Source organism: Polypterus senegalus, chromosome 11 (assembly GCF_016835505.1).
Source record: "Polypterus senegalus isolate Bchr_013 chromosome 11, ASM1683550v1, whole genome shotgun sequence".
NCBI lineage: Eukaryota > Metazoa > Chordata > Cladistia > Polypteriformes > Polypteridae > Polypterus > Polypterus senegalus.
In genome coordinates, this window is record NC_053164.1 from 104050263 (window position 1) to 104069461 (window position 19199).

A 19199-nucleotide genomic window follows, 5' to 3' on the forward strand; every position below is an offset into this window, starting at 1 on the left:
TGTAGTTAGGATATAGCGGGTTGGATAATGGATGGATAGATGATTAAAACAATGACAGAATAAATAAGCAAACCAAAATAAGTCTACATGCTTTAACTGTGGTGTAGAATATTATAACCAGTTTCTCATAATGCACCTTAATCCCATGTGGTAGGTCTCCAAATACCACAGCAACTACGTGAAGAGTAATTTTAAATCCAAGAGTTTTTTTTTTTACTTAATTTTAAATCTGTCAAAGAGATATGCAAACATTTTTCACCAAAACAATTTAAGTGCCTGGCATTCATAGAATGGATAACCTAGCAATGACAATGCTCATACATTGGACCTTGCCTTTGGGTACTTTTTGGATAATTTCAAACAAGATATTGACAAAAAAATATATATTTTTTTGAATTAGCACCTATTGAACAAGAACAAGAATGTAATCTGTGAATTGGTGAGTTTCACTTCTTTTTAGAGATTTTAATTGTTTCCTATGATCATTGAAGTATAAATTCCTTTTATTTTTATATAGTCAGAATCACCTCAGGGAAAGGTATGGATAAGAGGTGTGGGATATTGACTACATTTATTTTAATAAAGTTTCTCATTAGTACAATAGAAAACGTATGTAGCTAAAAGATTAGAGTTGGAGTGTAATTGTTCCAAAGATGCAAATACATTATCAATAAAGAAATCTATATCTATCTAAAATCCCAAGCATTCCATATTGGCTTCATAATTTTGAAAAGGTTGAAAATGGTGATTATGATATGTAGGAGCAACACGTAAGAGCTTCTCTGCTTTAAAATGTGTCCTGCATTGGTTGCTTATCTTTAGTAAGTGGTGAACTTATTTTGCTGGATGAGAAGAATCCCAATCCACCTTCTATAATTCAGTAGAAAAGTGACTTACAATATTATCTCAAATTGAAAAAAATAATTTTTCTGTATGAGAATCTGCATGCTGGACCTGTACATTATTTTCTTATTTTGCTTGCTATTTAATAATATGTAAAGAAGTATTTTAGATTGTACTCCTCACATTCGGGCGGCACGGTGGTGCAGTGGGTAGCGCTGCTGCCTTGCAGTTAGGAGACCCAGGTTCGCTTCCTGGGTGCTCCCTGCATGGAGTTTGCATGTTCTCCCTGTGTCTGCGTGGGTTTCCTGCGGGTGCTCCGGTTTCCTCCCACAGTGGGTTAGGTGCATTGGCGATTCTAAATTGTGCTGTGTGTGTGCCCTGCCCAGAGTTTGTTTCCTGCCTTGCACCCTGTGTTGGCTGGGATTGGCTCCAGCAGGCCCCCTGTGACCCTGTAGTTAGGATATAGCAATTTGGATAATGGATGGATTCCTCCCATTTTTCTGTTTGGATGGGGACTGAATGCTTAGTTGTGCTTTATGGATTGATGATATTGATTTTTACTAAATTAATCTTATATGTTTTCAAATAAAAAGAAAAAAGACAAAGAAATAGAATATGATTGCACTGAAAAACAGTGTAGAGTGTCTGTAGGGTCATAAGAAAAAAAAGCAAGCTGAATACTGAAAATATTGGGAGAAAACAATATTTTTGTTTTGCTTAAAAAGTTTTTTTTTGATGGGTGAGATGAAGAAATATTGATTAGCGCCACTTGCTCACAACATCTGGGTTTCTGACAAAAATTCTACCTTTGATTTCCTAAGTAAAATCAATCAACTATCCTAACCAAATCAGTGAGAAATCCAACTAAAATACATAACACACTCTTCTTGAAATCATCAAGAGACCCAAACTGACATACTCAGTTCTTGATGCATTAACGTACACCATTCTTAAAGCTTAACCGACTAAATCGGATTTGGACCTACGTAGATACAGAAGTTATAATTTAAGCTTACCTTTTACTAAATAGTATCCTCCCAACTTCACTCCCATTTTAATCATTATAAATTCTTTTTAAAAGGTTTTAGGCTGGTGAGAGTGAGCCATATTATTTCAACCTAAAATTGTTTTTTCAATTGTGTTTGTAAAAAAGAAAAATTGAAAAGTACTCTTCTTGCCAGAGCTATAAAAAAATCACAACATGAAACAATGCAGCCTTTTTCATTTAAATCACTGGTGTAACTATTGTTCTTGGAAAACAACTGAAAAAAACTCCTGAATCAACGTAAAGGTTAGGGGTTGGGCTGGCCATTCACGGCTTGTGTTTTTTGCAGATCACTTCATGCTGTCATTATTTCAGGGCCCCCACACAATAGAGTGCTTTTAACTATTAAACAATAGTCTTCTTTAATCAACTGCTTCAATACATTTAAACAAATAACAAAATGTATACATGGCATAACATTTGGGTACTTTGGGGACTTGGTTAGCTGGTTTTAAATTTTCTTGTCACTTCATTAAAGAGTTTGTTGTCACAGTCTTGTTTATTAAATATTTCTGTAGGACAGCACATGGTAGCATTGTTGCCTTGCAGTAAGAAGACTATGGTTCATGTCCTGGGTCCTCTTCCCTGAATACAGTTTGTATGTTCTCCCCATATCTGCGTGGGTTTCCCCTGGGTGCTTCGGTTTCCAAAGACATGAAGGTTAGGGGAATTGGTGACGCTAAATTGGGCTTAATGTGTGTTTGTTTGGGGTGTGTGTGTGTGTGTGTGTATTCATAAAAGAGACTTGTAATTTCAGCATAATGGTCGTGGTGTTCCTTAAGTTGGTGAAAATCTGCTACTGGCGACAAGGTAAAAAATGGGAAATTATAGTAAGTTACACTGGCAATGAAGAGTCTTCAATTCAGTAAGCCAGAAACTAAAAGAGTAAAGTGTGTCACAAAATGGTGACATTTGGGCAAATAGAAGAATTTGAAGCAGATTCAGGAAGCACATGCGGATCTTCAATGTTTTTTTTTTAGGCTAACAACATTGAAACACCCGAGAAGAAGAGTTTGGTCCTTTTGAATGTGTGTGGGGCTGCTACTTAGATCTCTTGCAGAGCTATGGAAATCTTGTCAAGTGGCATATGCCAAATTAGTCAAATTTCTGCAGAAACATTATGACTCGACACCATCTATTACTGTGCAGAGGTTTCATTTTCAAAACTGCAGAAAACTACCAGGTCATCTCATTGTGAACATACTCCTGATTAAGGAAATTATCAATTACTCTTAATTAGGGGACCAACTAGAAAATATGCTGTGAGATAGATTAGTGTGTGGTGACCACAATGAAACACTGCAGTGCCAACTGCTAGCAGAGCCAAAGCTACCATTTAAAATGGCTGATGATAAAACACTGGCTTTTGAAATGACTGTTTAAAAATCTTGCGTACTAAGACAAGAACATGAAAACAACACTTCTGTTCAGTTGGAATTGTATTAGACAAGACCCCGAAAGTCTAGGTAAATTAGAGTCCCACATCAGAGCAGATCTTTAGATGTGGCAGTCCACACAGTGGTGGTGATTTTTGCTTTTCAACAGTAGCATCCTGAAACTGCGGCAAGAGAGGTCACATTGTAGGTCAAGTTTACAGAATGGGGCAATACTCTCTACAGCTATTGTCAATAAAACAGGTTCAGGACAAAGATTTCACAGAACATCCATCTAAGCAGCAAGATACTGAAATTACTGAATGTGGAATTAACAGTGTACAAATGGGAACTGTGCCTCCTCCAGACCGCAAGGGGGCGATCGACCTGGTTGTATTGGGGGCCACGGGTAGGGGACTTGGAAGCCCAACCCTGTAGGGGCCCGTAGCCACCGCCAGGCGGCGCCCTGGTGCCTGAGGAACCCTGGAGCTCAGCACTTCTGCCACACCAGGAAGTGCTAGGGGGAAGACGACAGGGGACACCCGGACGGCTTACGGGTGCGCAGTCGGTACTTCCGCCACACTGGGGTGTGGCCAAGACTGATTTCTGGGAAGCAGCTGGAGCCATTCCAGGTTCCCATTTAAGGGGCCGCCTCCCTCCAGTCAGCAGTGGATGTCGGGTGGAAGAGGACAGAACTGGAGAGAGGACGGGAGGCGGTCAAGAGAAAGGCAGAGAAACTGTGTGGCCTGGACTTGGGGGAATCGGTGCAAGAGGCACTGGGGTGTGAGTGCACAAAAAACTTGTATATATTGTAAATAAACGGTGTGTGGTGGAACTATGTTGTCCGTCTGCCTGTGTCCGGGTCCCAGTTCACTGAACACAAAGGAAAATGCCCTGTTATGCAGAAACAATGATTAACAATAAAAACTACAGAATGGAAGAAGATTCAGAATCAGCATGTACACCCATAAATGAGACAGCTTATTTTCTGTGTCCGAGAGATCCTCTTCAAATCATCCCCATAATGGCAGTGCTTAGACAATTGCCACCAACACCATTGATGATTCTTGAGGATATAAAAGTAAAAATGGAGTATCAAGGTAAGAGACACAAGTTTCCACTCCTCATATCAATAGCAAAGGTTCCCGTCTACTCAGGCTAGTACTGGTTTGAAGTTCTAGGCATCACAGCAACAGGCGTTAACCAAATCAAAAATTCCTCAACAGACATTATTATACAACCACATGCACAAGTGTTTAAGGACTGAGGGGCATATCAGGGTCCATCAGCGTGAATTCAGGTGGACCCTTCAATCACTACTGAATTCATGAACCCCTGAGCAGTGCCATTTGCTTTACGTCACAAGGTAGATGAGACACCAGACAGTTTAGTGCAGCAAGGAGTTTTCACAGCAGTGTGTTACTCCAAATGAGCAACCCCAGTTGTACCAGATATCAAAAGGGATGGAACATTAGGAATCTGTGGTGACTATCTCTGTATAGTCAATGCAGCTGTGAATCCAGATATTTAGTCCCTTCCTAAAGTCACAGAGATTTTTGCATCAAAGGTTGGGGGGACAGCTTTCCAAAAATTCAATTTGAAACAGGCATATCAACACCTAACCATGGATAAGAAGTCAGCTGAATTGTTAACAATAAACATGCATTGTGGCCTTTTCGGAGAAAACCATTTATAGTTTGGTGTTTCAACAGCTGCTGCTATATTTCAGGGCTTCATGGACACATTTCTGGCAGGGATAGAAGGTGTAAAGCCGTATTCAGAGGATATTCTCATATGTGGAAGAAAGGAGCAAGAGCAAAATGAACGGCTACAACAGGTGCTGCAAAGACTCTCCGCATGTTGAGAACATCTGCAAGAAGGGAAATGTATTTTTGCAGCTACTCAAGTGGATTTGTTGGGTTTTCGGTTTGTTTAACTCCTGGCATCAGACTAACCAAACAAAACGTAAAAGCAAGTAAAGAGTTGCTGACTCCTGGGAAATAAACAGAGCCACAAGTCTTCTTAGGATTGCTTATCTTTGACAATTGTTTCTTAAAACACAAGGCTATTGTACTTGAGTCACTATACTGCCTGCTAAACAAAACATTCACCTGGAAGTTGACCGGAAAACATGATGCTGCATATTTACAAGGTAAAGAGTTGCTTCAGGAAGAAGGGTTGTTGCTACATTACTATGATAAAAAAAACCCTGGCCCTGGTATGTAATGTTTCACGTTATGGAACTGGAGCAGTTCTGGACCTTGTAGAGCCTAATGGACAGGACATACCAGTAAGTTTTGTTTTGCACACACTAATGAAAACAGAAAGAAATGATGTTACAAATTGATACGGAGGAACTGGCTGTGATCGTAGCTGTAAAAAATGTAACCAGTATTTGAAGGTGCATCATTTTGTAATTTATGCAGACCACTAGCCTCTGGTTAGACCTCCTAAGTAACATGAAAACAGGTTTTTGTTTCCAAGGATGCCATGGTGGAGTTTCATGATTATGATTTGTGCCACAAGCCTGGAGATTTCTTTAATCTTTAGAAATTCAAAGGTTTCTTTAATGTTTATGCTTGAAATGTAACTTGTCGGCTACTCTCATCTCTTTTTTACGTTTGTTACTGGAAATGGCACGTCTTCATTGAAAACAAATTGCTGACTTCGCAGTGAAGGACTCAATTTTGTAACAGGTGCTTCATTGGGTACTAAATGAATGGCCAATTAAAATTACAATCCCCTTTTTTCACCTCATTTCCAATGGCAAAAAGAATTGATGGCTCACAAGAAGTTTGTGTTGTGGTGCTGTAGAGTTGTGGTTCCTTAGCTGATCTAAATTTCAGTTGAAAAAAGAAGCAACAATCTGCTTTGATAAAATTAAACAAAATCAATTTTCTAATACAACATTCCTCTAATAGACAGAATTACATTCTTAGCTTTGAAAAATTCCGTTTTTTTAAACCACAGTTGTGCACCCTTTAAAGAAAGGGTAACTACAATGCAATGATATCGAAGGTAAAGTGAGAATTGTTTAGAGCAACTGTTTAAATTGCAATCCTGGAACTTACTTCAGCTTGTCATCACTTAGATTATCAATGTTAAGTGGCTTTCGTCTTTCTGCCAAAACCTTTTTCTTCTTCTCTTTTTCAGTTTGCTTCTTAGCACCTTTTTTACGTACTTCAGCCTGAAAAACATGAATGTTTTAATCCAACAATTGATCTTTCACATCCATTTTAATATTAAGAATTATCCTAACCTAAATGTCTTGGGGAAATCTGAGGAAAATCAAAAATACCTGAAGAAAAACATACACTGGCAGAACAGAACATACAGAGAGGGAGAGGTTAGGAGTATGCACTGATACAGCACGTTGTGCACAAATTCTTCACAAACAGTGATAGGATTCACACCCTGTCAGATGTACAGAACCTGTGTGACAGCAGTATTAACTACTATGACACTATGGTGATTCCCAAATATTTTAATGAAGAGTCAAAATAATCTGAGAATGAAAAACGTAACCAAAAATGCCTTGTTGTGTAAGAACTATCCTTTATTCACCCATTTTTCCAGAACTCACTTGTTGGTTGGTGGCAGTGCAGTGTTGCCCAACAAGTAGCAGTAAGTCCAAGGCACCTAACCCTCACTTTTACCAAGTAAATTTATAAATGAGAAAAAAAACTAAGATACAAACTCTATGAATTCTGTAGCCACCGCACTTTTGACTGTGAGGCATCAATTGCAGTGTATTGCCTCCACATTAGCATTAACAAATGAGTTTCTGTAACATACACTGAAATCCAAATTTTATCCCGACAGAAGAATATAAATCGATCAGCCACAACATTAAAGCCACTGACAGGTGAAGTGAATAACATTGATTATCTCGTACAATGGTACCTGTCAAGTGGTGAGATATATTAGGCAGCAAATGAACAGTCAGTTGTTGAAGATGACTTGTTGGAAGCAGGAAAAATTGGCAAGTGTAAGGATGTGAGTGACCTTGACAAGAGACAAATTGTGTTGGCTAGACAAATGGGTCAGAGTATCTCCAAAATAGCAGGTCTTGCAGGGTGTTCCCCGTATGTAGAGATTAGAACCTACCAAAAGTACTCCGAGGAAGGGTGGCCAGGGACCTGGCAACAGGGTCATGGGCACTCAAGGCTCATAGATACCCATGGGAAGTGAAGGCCAGCCCATTTGGTCCAATCCTACAGAAGTAGTACTATAGCACAAATTGCTGAAAAACTTAATGCTGGCCATGAGAGAAAGATGTCAGGAAACACAATGCATCACAGCTTGGCTGTGTATGAGGCTGTGTAGCCACAGATCATTCACAGTGCCATGTTGCTCCCGTCCACCACTGAAAGTGCCTACAGTAGACATATGAGCATCAAAACTGGATCATGGAGCAATGGAAGAAGGAGGCCTGGTCCAATGAATCACATGGATGGCCGGGTTCATGTGGGTTCTTTATCTGGGGAACAGATGGCAGCACGATGCACTATGGAAGGAAGGCAAGCAAACAGGCAGTGTGATATTCTTGGCAATGCTCTGCTGAGAAAATATGGGTTTTAGCATTCATGTGGATGTTATTTTGACAGGTACCATCAGATTGTTGCAGACCATGTACAATGCTTCATGACAATGGTATTCCTTGATGGTAGCGGCATCTTTCAGCAGGATAATGTGCCCTGCCACACTGCAAAAATTGTTCAGGTTATTATTATTATTTGAGTAACATGACAATGAGTTCAAAGTGTGACTTTGGCCTCCAAATTCCCCAGATCTCAATCCAATCCAGCATTTGTGGAATGTGCTAGAAAAATAAGACTGGTGAATTGAGGCTCTACCTCACAACATACAGGATCTGCTACTAACATCTTGGTGCCAGATACCACAGGACAGCTTCAGAGGATCTACACAATATTAGGCAATTAAATTTAATCGTGTGGCTCATCTCTCTATTTTAGATATTAACTTGGAAATGTCATGTATAAAAATAATAAAGTGATAGTCACAAAGCCTCTCATCTGGCACTCGTATCAGTGAAATTGCATTCACCTTGATACATGCAGTGTAATAGAAGAAAATGACTGTCATCTGCTGCTATGACACAAGGGCTTTTAAAGAGTGACTTTTGAGTCAATAGCTTTCAGTGCCCTTCATACAGAGTAATTTAATCCAAGGTCATAATATTGCCTACCAGTATTTCTGCTTCATCCAGATGTTGTAGAAAGTAAGCACAGTACTGCTGCCAAATATTCTTTGATTTGATTATTCCTATGAGACCCGCATATGACAGGCATCAAATTTCATCAAAGAGACTCTTGACTTAAAGATTTGACACTGTAAAGGCCTCCACTTAAATATTTTTGCCACTTGTATCAATGGCAATCTGATTTAGTGTGGGAAAGGTGAGTCTGTGACAATGTGAGTCTCCCCAAATGTCTAAATATAAACTATAAAAAAATTCCATTCAAAAACAAACAAAATGCAACAATTTAGTAATTGCCCAGATATGAGTATAAGCTGTAGTACTGGTACACAGAGGTTTATTTACTGTTGCTGCTGGTGTTGTGATGTGACCACCATGGCTAATGTGATGATCTATGCTTTGATCATGATTATGCTTTAAGTGAGCTTATTTATGTACAGTAGTTACAGTACATCATAAATATGCCATTATGTTTTATAAACTTAGGCAAGAAAAAGATTGTATGTTCGCATGAATTATAATTAGGACTGAAAAAATTACAACATTGTGGTAATGTGGACAAGCTCTTTCTTAAAGATAAAAAGTGATAATCAACGAGCCATATTTCAAAACAGTGCAACAAATAAGGATATTTGAATGTTTTTAGTTATAATCAAACAAATTTCTCACCTTCTGCAGGTAGCCTCCATATTGGTAAGACCTGTTTGACAGGACCTTTTTCTTTTTAGCATCCTCTTCTTGTCTCTTTCTATGCTCTTCTTCCTCCTTTCTTGCTTTTTCCTCCTAATTGAAGACAAGTAGTACTCATATAAAGTTACTGATGCTTACTTTTTAAGGAACCATATCTATCCTTTCCCTGCACCCCTTTTACACAATGTGTGGGGTCACCATGTTTTGCAAAGACTCAGCTTTTAAAACTTCTAAAAACTCATTGGCCATGTCATAAGGACAAAAATAGCTAACATTCTAGAATACATCACTATAAATATAGAAAGAAATGTATTTTTCTTTTTTTGAAAAAATGTAGTGAAAATAAAAAATAAATATGTAGTACTGCAAAGAATCTTGGTCTTTTTTCAACATTCTGAAAGAAAAATGTATGTTTTGACTTTCTTCTCATTTGAGAAGGCGATAGTGAGATAGAACATTTTGCTCGATGAATACCATCTGACTGACTAGAGTTTGGAACATAGAGTATCATTAATACCACTGACAGAATAGAAATATTCGTCAAAAATCTCACTGCAGTAAAATAACCTTGCTTGAAAAATTGGTATTTAACACGTTGTAATACAAAAATCATGGTTACTGTACGTGTCTCTAATTAAGTCATATATTAAGCATTTATATCTAAGCCAGCTCTTGTTTTATGAACTGGTATATGTTCATATTAGGGTAATAATAACAGTAAAAGTTCTGAAATCAGATAAATCACTGCATTCTTTATGCATTTATTGCGATCTTCTGAATAAATATTTTAACTGTCTACCAATGTATGTTGTTTCTATATAAAGCCATTTACAGTTTTTTTAAGTGGTATATTAAAATAGAAGGTACTGAGATTGGAAACTGAGACATACTGATGTGGTGACATCATCCTTATGAGTTGAACTGGAAGAAGAATTGTGGTTTGTGCTGTGTTACTATTGTGTGAGAATGAAGTAAAGTACAAATTGTGCTCTTAAAAACATTTTTTGGTTGCCTCTACAGAGTCAAGCCAGAATTTGTGAAGCTTTTTTACCTTTAGCAGGGTTTTTTGCTCTTTTTTTCACTTGCACAGTAGCAAAGGTAGCTGAGTGTCTGTAATATTTCTTGTATTTCAAACTAGCGTTGGTGGAGATAGGAGCAGATCTGACAGGGTAGAAAGTAGTTGTAGAAAATGGCAAGTCCGTAAGTAAATAGCTTGGATCATAGAGTTGAAAATTTTAAAGTAACAGCGATTCCTTAGTGGGAAAAAGTTCTGGGTTATAAAGAATAATTGGATAGAATACTCGAACAGTAACGCGTTAGCTAAAGTAGAAAGCAAGGACATACACATTCATTCCTTAAGAAAACAGCAAGTTCAGTGAGGCAACTCTCTGCAAAGCAGTTAAGAGAGAAGCTCAGTGTTATGTAAACAGCTATCAAGAGAGGTAATGGCGATCGGGAGTAAGCAGCAGTAGAAACAGAATGGAACAGAATATTCATAGTAGAAACAGTAAATAAGGAAATAACTAACTGATAGAAAAGTTCTTAGTGGTTAGGAAAGTTAGCACAATTAAGAGGGTGACAGCATAAGGTTTCATTAATAAGAAGGAATATAAACCGTATAAGTGGAGAGTTTCAAAGTAAGGAAGCAAAAAAATGGGGCACAAAGTTAAGAAAACAGACAGGGAAAAGAGTAAAGTTAATAACTTCAAAGAAAGACGAACACCAGGCAGTCAAGGGAGAGAGTATTACAGGAGCTTAAGTGGTCAGAAGGTGTTAAGCAACTGCAGTAGTTCTTTAATCTATTATCTTATTAATTTTAAAATTTTAAATTAAATCATTTAACTTTAATAAAAAGTTAAGCAGTTTAGTAATCCAAACCAAAATGTTAAAACTTAGGCCCGTGCAATGCAATTCTTGTTGGATGTTGGACTTTTTGGAGGATGAGTTGGAGGAGTCAGTCCTCCTTGAAGGCTACATCTGCAGGAGATGTCAGCTATTTTAGCATCTTAAGTTTAGGACCACTGAATTGGAGGAGAAGTTGGTTATTCTGTGTTGTGTTAGATTGGCTATCCTGTGTTGTGCATGATTGGCGGACATTTCCCTGGTGTCCTTTAGGGAGATAATGTGCAAATCTGAGGTGAGGTGGGAATAGACTTAAGACCACTAAGGTAGAGATAGATAGGCCATAGTCACAATGTACAAGGCAAAGAGTGTATAATGTCCAGGAGCATCAACTCCAGAACTGGAAGTGTCAAATCAATTTCAGATCCTTGCGGAGCTGGAAGGTGTCTATGCAAACTCTTAGGTGGTAGGCAGGCATGAGAAGCCCCAAATGGCCTTCTGAAAAACAGTCCCAAGAAAGAGAGATAGTGGAGGATTCAATCAATAGGTGGACTGAAGAGCAGGTTTGCTTAAAAAACAGAGAGTCTTGTGCATTGTGCTGACTTTCGGGTGCACAAGTGGGAGACATCTCTAGAAGGCTGGAGGGCTTCTTGTCTGGACCAGTGGTGGATCTAGTTGTCATTGTTTTGTTGGAACAAATTACATAACAGCAGGCAGTCAGTTCTGCAATCCAAATTTAAACAGTTGGGTACTAGGCTGAGGAGAAGAACTGACAAGGTAGTCTTCCTTGAAGTTCTGCTTGTGCCATGCACTAGTTCAAGTAAGATTAAGGAGATTAGAAGAATTAGCATGAGGCTCTAATCTCAGTGTAGGATAGAAGGAAATAGTTTTATTGGGCATTGAGACATTGGGAAGTATATAACCTCCCAGCAGTAACAGTGACTATTAAGGAGGCACTGACTGATTTAGTAATTGTAGAGGCAGAAGTACAGCTCATATTAAATAGGCTGAAATCAAACAAATCATTAGGACCAAATGTAATATCACATTATATAAAAAGGTGAACAGACAGATCCAAGTAACTATAACCCAGTAAGGTTAAAGTGCATCACATGTAAATTAATGCAAAGAATTATTAAGGAAAAGATTGAGCAGCACATGGCAAGAACAGGTGTCTTACTGAACAGTAAGCATGGGCTGAAACGAGGGAGTTTGTGTTTTACTAACCTGCTGGAATTCTGTGAGGAAACAACAAAAGATTACAACCAGATTAGTGCATACGATATTATTTATCTTCATTTTCACAAAGTATTTGAAAAGGTTTCTCATGAGAGGTTTGGCATCAAATTAAAAGAGGTAGGAGTTCAGGGTGTAGTTTTTAGATTAGCGAAGAACTGGCTAAAACACAGGAAGGAGAGGGTTATGATGCAATCAACATTATAAGAATTGGGTAAAGTTAAGGGTGGTCTCCCTCGGGGGTCAGTGTAAGGGTATCTACTGTTTTCAATTAATATAAATGATTTGAATAGGTCTATAAATAACAAGTTGGTTAACTTTGCAGATGATATCAAGATAGGTAGATTATCAGATAATCTCAAATCCATTGAATCATTTCAGAGGGACCTGGACAACAAACAGGCTTGTGCAGGTTTTTTGGAAAATTAAATTTAATGAAAGTTAATATAAGGTACAGTATTACCTGCAGGAAGTAAAAATGTTATACTGCTAAATTTGAATAGACAATAGGAGGTCTGAAAATTGAAAGTATGCCTTATGAGAAGGATCTAGGCATCATAGTGGGGTCTACGCTATCAACTTCCAGACAGTGTTCAGAAGCCATCAAGAAGTCTAATAGAATGTTAGCTTACATAGAAATGTGTAGAATACCAGTCCAAGAAGAGTTTGCTCAAGCTTTATAAAACACTGTTGAGGCCTCTTCTGCAGTACTGTGTTTAGTTTCGATCTCTAGGCTACAAAAAGACATAGTAGTATTAAAAACGAATCTAGAGATGAGCAACTATGCTTATTCTAGGACAACACTGGATGAGTTATGAGAAAAGATTAAAACATCTGAGACCTTTCACTTTAAGCAAAATGGATTAAAAGGAGACACGATTGAAGTGCTTAAAATTATGAAGGGAATTAATACAATGAATACTTTAACATGTGTTCGACAAGAACATGGGGACACAGTTTTTGTTAAAGGCAAATTTTGCTCAAGTGTTTGGGAGTTTTTCTTTACACAAAGAACCATAGACAAATGGAATAAGTCACAATGTAGTGTGGTAAGACTTTAGAGACCTTTAAAAAATAGACTATATGCTATTTTGGAAGAATTATGTGAATAGGACTGACTGTCTTTTGTGGGATGAATGGCCCGTTATCATCAAAATTATTGTAATTGTTTAATACATGCATCTCCATATACAGTGCAAACACTTTGGGGTCCCAAACTGTCACTTAATTTGCTTATGTCAGGAAGCTGCCCTGCTTCATTACGTGCAATATGTCAACACTTACTGCCACTCTGTTTTGTCTTTTTTTTTCCCTTTCAGCCCGGTCTCTTTGTTGTTCGGCTCTTTCAGTCCTTCGTTTTTCCTGTGAAGATTAATTAAAAGGTTGATTTAAAATGAGCCTAATATGAATTTTCCTGGTATAAAAAAAAAGTCTGCTCATTTTTATTTTGTCTGAAGAGAAGACAGATTATTGTGAGCTCAAATTAACACTAGATGTTTGTGAACACGTTCATTTACAGCAAGAAACTCTCTATCCAAAGTCTATTGCCAAAACCATTTGAAAGACTACAGAATTCACTTAAAAAGTCTACTTATAAAAGAATGTCTTACACCTAATATTATCTGCTCAAATGTAAATTTAACAAATGACAGGAAACCATTAAGTCCATCTAACTAGTTTGTTTAGCTAATAGCTATGTTGTTCCAGTATTTCATTCTGATACTTCTTAAAGGTTGTCAATTTTTTTGCATTAGCTACATGTCTTGGTAGTTTATTTCAGATTCTCACAACTCTTTGTTAAAGAAGTGCATCCTAGCTTCAGTTTTAAATACACTTCCCCTTAATACAAGAATTCTACATAATCAATATATTAAAATAAATAGTCAAAAAGGAAAAGACCTAAGAGTTCTGCAGTTCAAGGATTATTGTTACTTTGTGGGTAGAGTTGTGTTTAGGCTCCATACCGATTCTGAAGAGATGTGCCTTCCAGGTGGAACTTTAACAATATCCACCACAGCATCTTTCCTCCTACAGTCCAAAATCATGTTGTTCGGTCATATGCTATCTATATTTTGTCCCTCTGCTACTGTAGGTGGTTTTATGACTGCATAAATTGTGAAGTCAGCTGCAATGCACTTTAAAGGGTTTCAGCTTCTTATACTGGAACAAACAATTTATCAAAGAAATTGATGCAGTTGTTCTATTGTTATCTTTGGCATTGGGTTGACTTGGTTTAAACACCTAAAATGTTTTATTATTTAATAAATTTGTAATTTGGTGTTCAATGAAAATAATTTTGAATATAGCTTTTATTCTCTGCACAGTTCCATACACTATTCATAATACACAACAACATCAACATTTATTTATATTGCATATTTTCATACAAATAACGTAGCTTAAAGTGCTTTACAAGATGCAGAATCAGAAAAGAGACAAAGTAAGAATTAAAATCAGAGAACAATAATTAACATAGAATAAAAGTAAGTTCTGATGGCCAGGGAGGACAGAAAAAACAAAAAAAACTCCAGACGGTTAGAGAAAAAATAAAATCTGCAGGGGTTCCAGACATGAGACCCATCTATGGCATTCTGCCTAACATAAATGATCAGTCCTCATTGTATTCAGGGTTCTCATGGAAGGACTTGATGACGACGGCCACGTGGACTTCTGGCCTTTAATCCATCAATGCAGGGACATCACGGTGCTTTAATTAGGTGGTGGTGGCGCAGGTCACATATCTGACCCAAGTAAAACAGCTCTCAAACAGCTTTGTTAATGTGTTCAAGTACAATGAAATGTTTAGGTGCATGTCCTCTCAGAATAGTGGCAGTAATGCCATAAGAGCAGAAACACTGAGCCTATTTAGAGTTGCTAATGTGTATCCATCATTATTATCATATTATTATGATGTGATTTTTGACATTATGTAATTTGAAATATGATATTTATAATTCATTTATTTTAAACTGTTTCAGTATCCATAATTACAATAAACATCTATATTCACAATTTTTTCTTAACTATTTCTATTGTGACTTCATGTATTTTACATAGGCACTGGTTGCTATTAATCAACTGTTTTCTAAAAATGTCAAAGAAATTGTCAGAGAAAAGAACTTATTTAACTGTAGAATTCCCATTATTACAGAAAAAACCTGACAAAACTAGAGACCAATGCATATAGGTGATTTGCGATACTGTATAAATCTGATACTCAGTCAGTGTATTTAACCAGCAAGTAACCTTTAGTTAAGAAACGCAGTAAATGAGATTTAATAGAATAAAAAGCATACTAGTTAAAATTTTACTTCTGTTTCTATTTTAAAAAATTGTATCAGTTTAAAAACCACTAAAGAGGATCGTTGCACTAAAATGGACTCCATACTGGTAAATCACAAAAGCTCTATTAGTTAACCATCATTTTTAAAACAGTACTTTCTGTGAACTGCTTTTTATTCAAAGCTGCTCACCATGTGTATATTACTGGGAAGGCTGTGGAAACTTTAGGGTCATGGGAGGTAGCACAGGCTGGCTGCAGGTGAATTCCAATTCTTGTGCCATTAAATATTAGGTTTTTTCTTACATTAATTAATTAACTATTTTCACATGGCTGTGTGGTTCTCTGAAAATTACTTCCTGCCACTGCAATAATGTAACACCTCTTTAAAATGTTTTATAAAATATCTAAGACGAGGATAAATAGTTGAGGAAAGCTATTCACTTTCTTTATATAAGCTCGAAATCTTAACTCTTTGCTTAATTTTCTCTCTATCTGAACTTTTCTTGCTGCCAGTCTTCAAACTGATCAACCTCTTTCTTTGTCTGCATTGTGGACCAATGGAATCTGATGAACAATGTGAAATAGTTTTAATATTCTCTGCCATTGTAAAAAAAAACATTATTTAATATATTGCAAAGGATTTTGTATTTGCTATGAGACATAAAGTCTGACACACAGATTTTTAAAAGTAGGCCGTGGGCACAGAGGAGCACACATCCACAGGCAAGTTCATGTCTAATGGTATGCTAAACACAAGGATTCTAAAAACATAAAACAAATTAACTTACTATTCGTTCCTTTAGAGCTATTAACTCTTCTTCCTCTTTCCTTCTTTGTATAAAGTGTGCCTCAATAAGAGACTGTAGTTCCATCAAGTCCTTCTCCATGCGCTTCCTATGAATATCCTGTAAAGGATTAAAAAATAAGGTTGAAATATTTAAGATCTGTTTTCCTTAGATTAATCTGGTTTATCAGCAGTAATACCCTTACTTTTATTCTAAATCTAATTTGGACTGTAAATATCACTACCATCATCCAGTACTTTTTAGGCTTTGTTAAAATATGTTAAATCCATCCATTGATGACTTTGCTTAATCTAGTTCCAGTTTGAAAATCCATTATCCTCCCTGGCAGCATCAGACAGAAGGTAGGAAGCATCCCTGGCAAACTCACTTATTCATATGGCCATTATAAATGTATACCTTTGGTATGTGGGAGAAAAAACAGAGTATCTGGAGAATGAAACCACAGAGACACAGGAAGAATGTGCAAACAGAGACAGGCAGTGTGTGCCTTCAAACCTAGTTTATTTAGCTTGAAATGAGAGGCAACAGCTTTTATAACAATTATAAATGAAAGGAAATTGCTTGACTAAAAATGAGTTTTTTTTGTGTCTAGACATCCAAAAATAGGAATGAACCCCAAAAAAGCTTGATATCATGCAAAACCAGACGTCAAGATGAGTCAAATAGTATATCATATGTGGGGATTTTCTCATATCAAAGAGTCAAGTAATTTCAAATCGTCCAAAAGTAATTTTAATGAATGCAAACATTAGGAAAATACAAAATAGAATCCCTCTGTGCATCTCCCACAGGAGGTTTACCATACACGGCCCACAGCAGGAAGACAGGAGGACAAATATATGGACAGTCAAAGTAGGTGAAGTAAAATGTAGTATTTGGAAGGTACTGATCTATCCACACCTTAAAAAACTTTAAATTAGTTTCACCATAGTGTGATCTAAGGAAGCCCTCAGACAATAACCAGAGGATCGTGAGGAAAATGGAGTATATTAAAACAACAATGATGCAAATAATTTATACTTAAAATTATACCAAGTAAGAAAAATAATAAATTATTTCTAGTCAGGAGGAAAACTTTAAAATCTGCTGATTTTGCAATGTGACATAATGTGAGATGTTGCTATAGCCCCACAAATACTTCAGAAATGAATACTAGATGGCACAATCATTCACTTTATTGGATAGTGGAGCATTGAAAAGAACTAGGATAAAATCACTCATACTCTTTCTGTTTAGAAGGAATAAACCTAGCGGTCTATAGCATATTGAAAAAAAAAGAAAGAAAACCCTATTGGACACATCACGATTTGTTAAAAATTAACCTATGGGAATTGCTGAACGCACATGATTGTTGTGGCGATATTTTGCTCCCAGGGTTGCCTTCCAGATCCCAACAATATGCCTGCTAGATCAGTTGGTTTCTCTGAACTCTCTGTTCTCTTTGAACAATTGATCAAACTTCCATTAAGGGCTGGATTTTGCATTATCCGCTTCTTGTGACTGTGTAGTAGGAAAGGCATTTAGTTTGTGAATTACAATACTGCACTCATTTCTGCATTATAAGGAAATTGTTTTCTAAAAACGGTGGCCTCCAACTTGAATGCCATCGTCATTTTTAAGGTATTCCAAGGAAATCAGAAAATGTTTTGAGAAGTTAAGTTAAATTGCTCAGCTATATTGTGCACTATCCTTGCAGAATGTTAACTAAGCTATTAAGTCTGTTGAGGCTTGAAAAAATGCTATAAAATATAATATACACACTTGGAATTTCATTTAAATATTGATTTATTTAGCATCACTGCCTACAGACTACGATATCATTAAAAATGTGCCCGTCACCACACAGAGTCTTATGCCACCACACACTTTAATATTTTGTTTTACAATTGAATAAGCTACATGTCACTGTATTTAATTGAATTAATTATTTTCTAGGTAAAGTAACAATTAAAGGATTATTGCTTTTGTTTTATATTGCATTATTGACGTGTAGCGTTCAGGAGGCTCCTTGTGTCTGTAGGTTTTTTCTTTTGGTATTCTAGTTTTTGTCTTACATCCCAAAGATGCACATTTTGGGTTAGGTGATGATCCTAAATCGGACTGTAAGAGGGAATGTAGATGTTTCCATGTGTCCTGCAATGGACTGATATTCCATCAAAAGTGAATTCCTGCCCTGTTTTAATGCAACCAAGGCTCTGGCCTTTGTGAGCCTGAACTGCATTAAGCAGGTTTGACAGTAGACATATTAAATTATTTTACTGGGACTTTTAATTTCCATCCATCCATTATGCAACCCGCTATATCCTAACTACAGGGTCACAGGGGTCTGCTGGAGCCAGAGGCAGGAAACAAACCCGGGCAGGGCACCAGCCCACTGCAGGACATTTAATTTACCATTACTTATTATTAATTTTTTAATTCTACTTGGAATATTTTTGCTTACATTTTAAATTATATAGTAACAACTATAAGTCAAAGTGGGCATTGCCCATTCTGCTAGACTTTAGTAGCGCACCAGGGACCTCATGTATATGCACTTATTATACTTCTATATTCCTTGTGCCTCAGTCACCTTGATATATGCAAGTCTAGAGGCAGAAAAACTGCTTCATACAAAAGAGAATGGTAAAGTAACTAAAGGAGGAGACTTGCCAGATTATTTGGTTAATTACAAATATAACCAAAGGTAGCACTGATGATTAATTAACCAAGTTAAAAATCACTCAGTTCCTACATTTAAATTGACTGTCCCTTGATGGGCAAGTTAACATGTCTTTTTCAGCTCCTTTACCACTTACTTGAAGAGTCATGTGATCAGTTTCCTGACATTTGATAGGGTGGTACCTGCTAGAATAGTTCA

General features: G+C 36.9%; 1 protein-coding gene across 4 annotated transcripts in view; it reads right to left on the minus strand.

The window, feature by feature from the left end:
* LOC120539398 (troponin T, fast skeletal muscle-like) overlaps positions 1–19199 on the minus strand; it is a 151226-nt gene that overhangs the window by 15718 nt on the left and 116309 nt on the right. For all 4 annotated transcript variants that reach the window (XM_039769416.1, XM_039769415.1, XM_039769413.1 and 1 more), the window contains 4 exons: positions 16322–16438; positions 13535–13612; positions 9152–9265; positions 6333–6448 (listed from right to left, as the gene is read on the minus strand). In XM_039769416.1, the coding sequence (XP_039625350.1) occupies positions 6333–6448; positions 9152–9265; positions 13535–13612; positions 16322–16438 (425 nt within the window). The remainder of the gene's footprint in view (positions 1–6332; positions 6449–9151; positions 9266–13534; positions 13613–16321; positions 16439–19199) is intronic.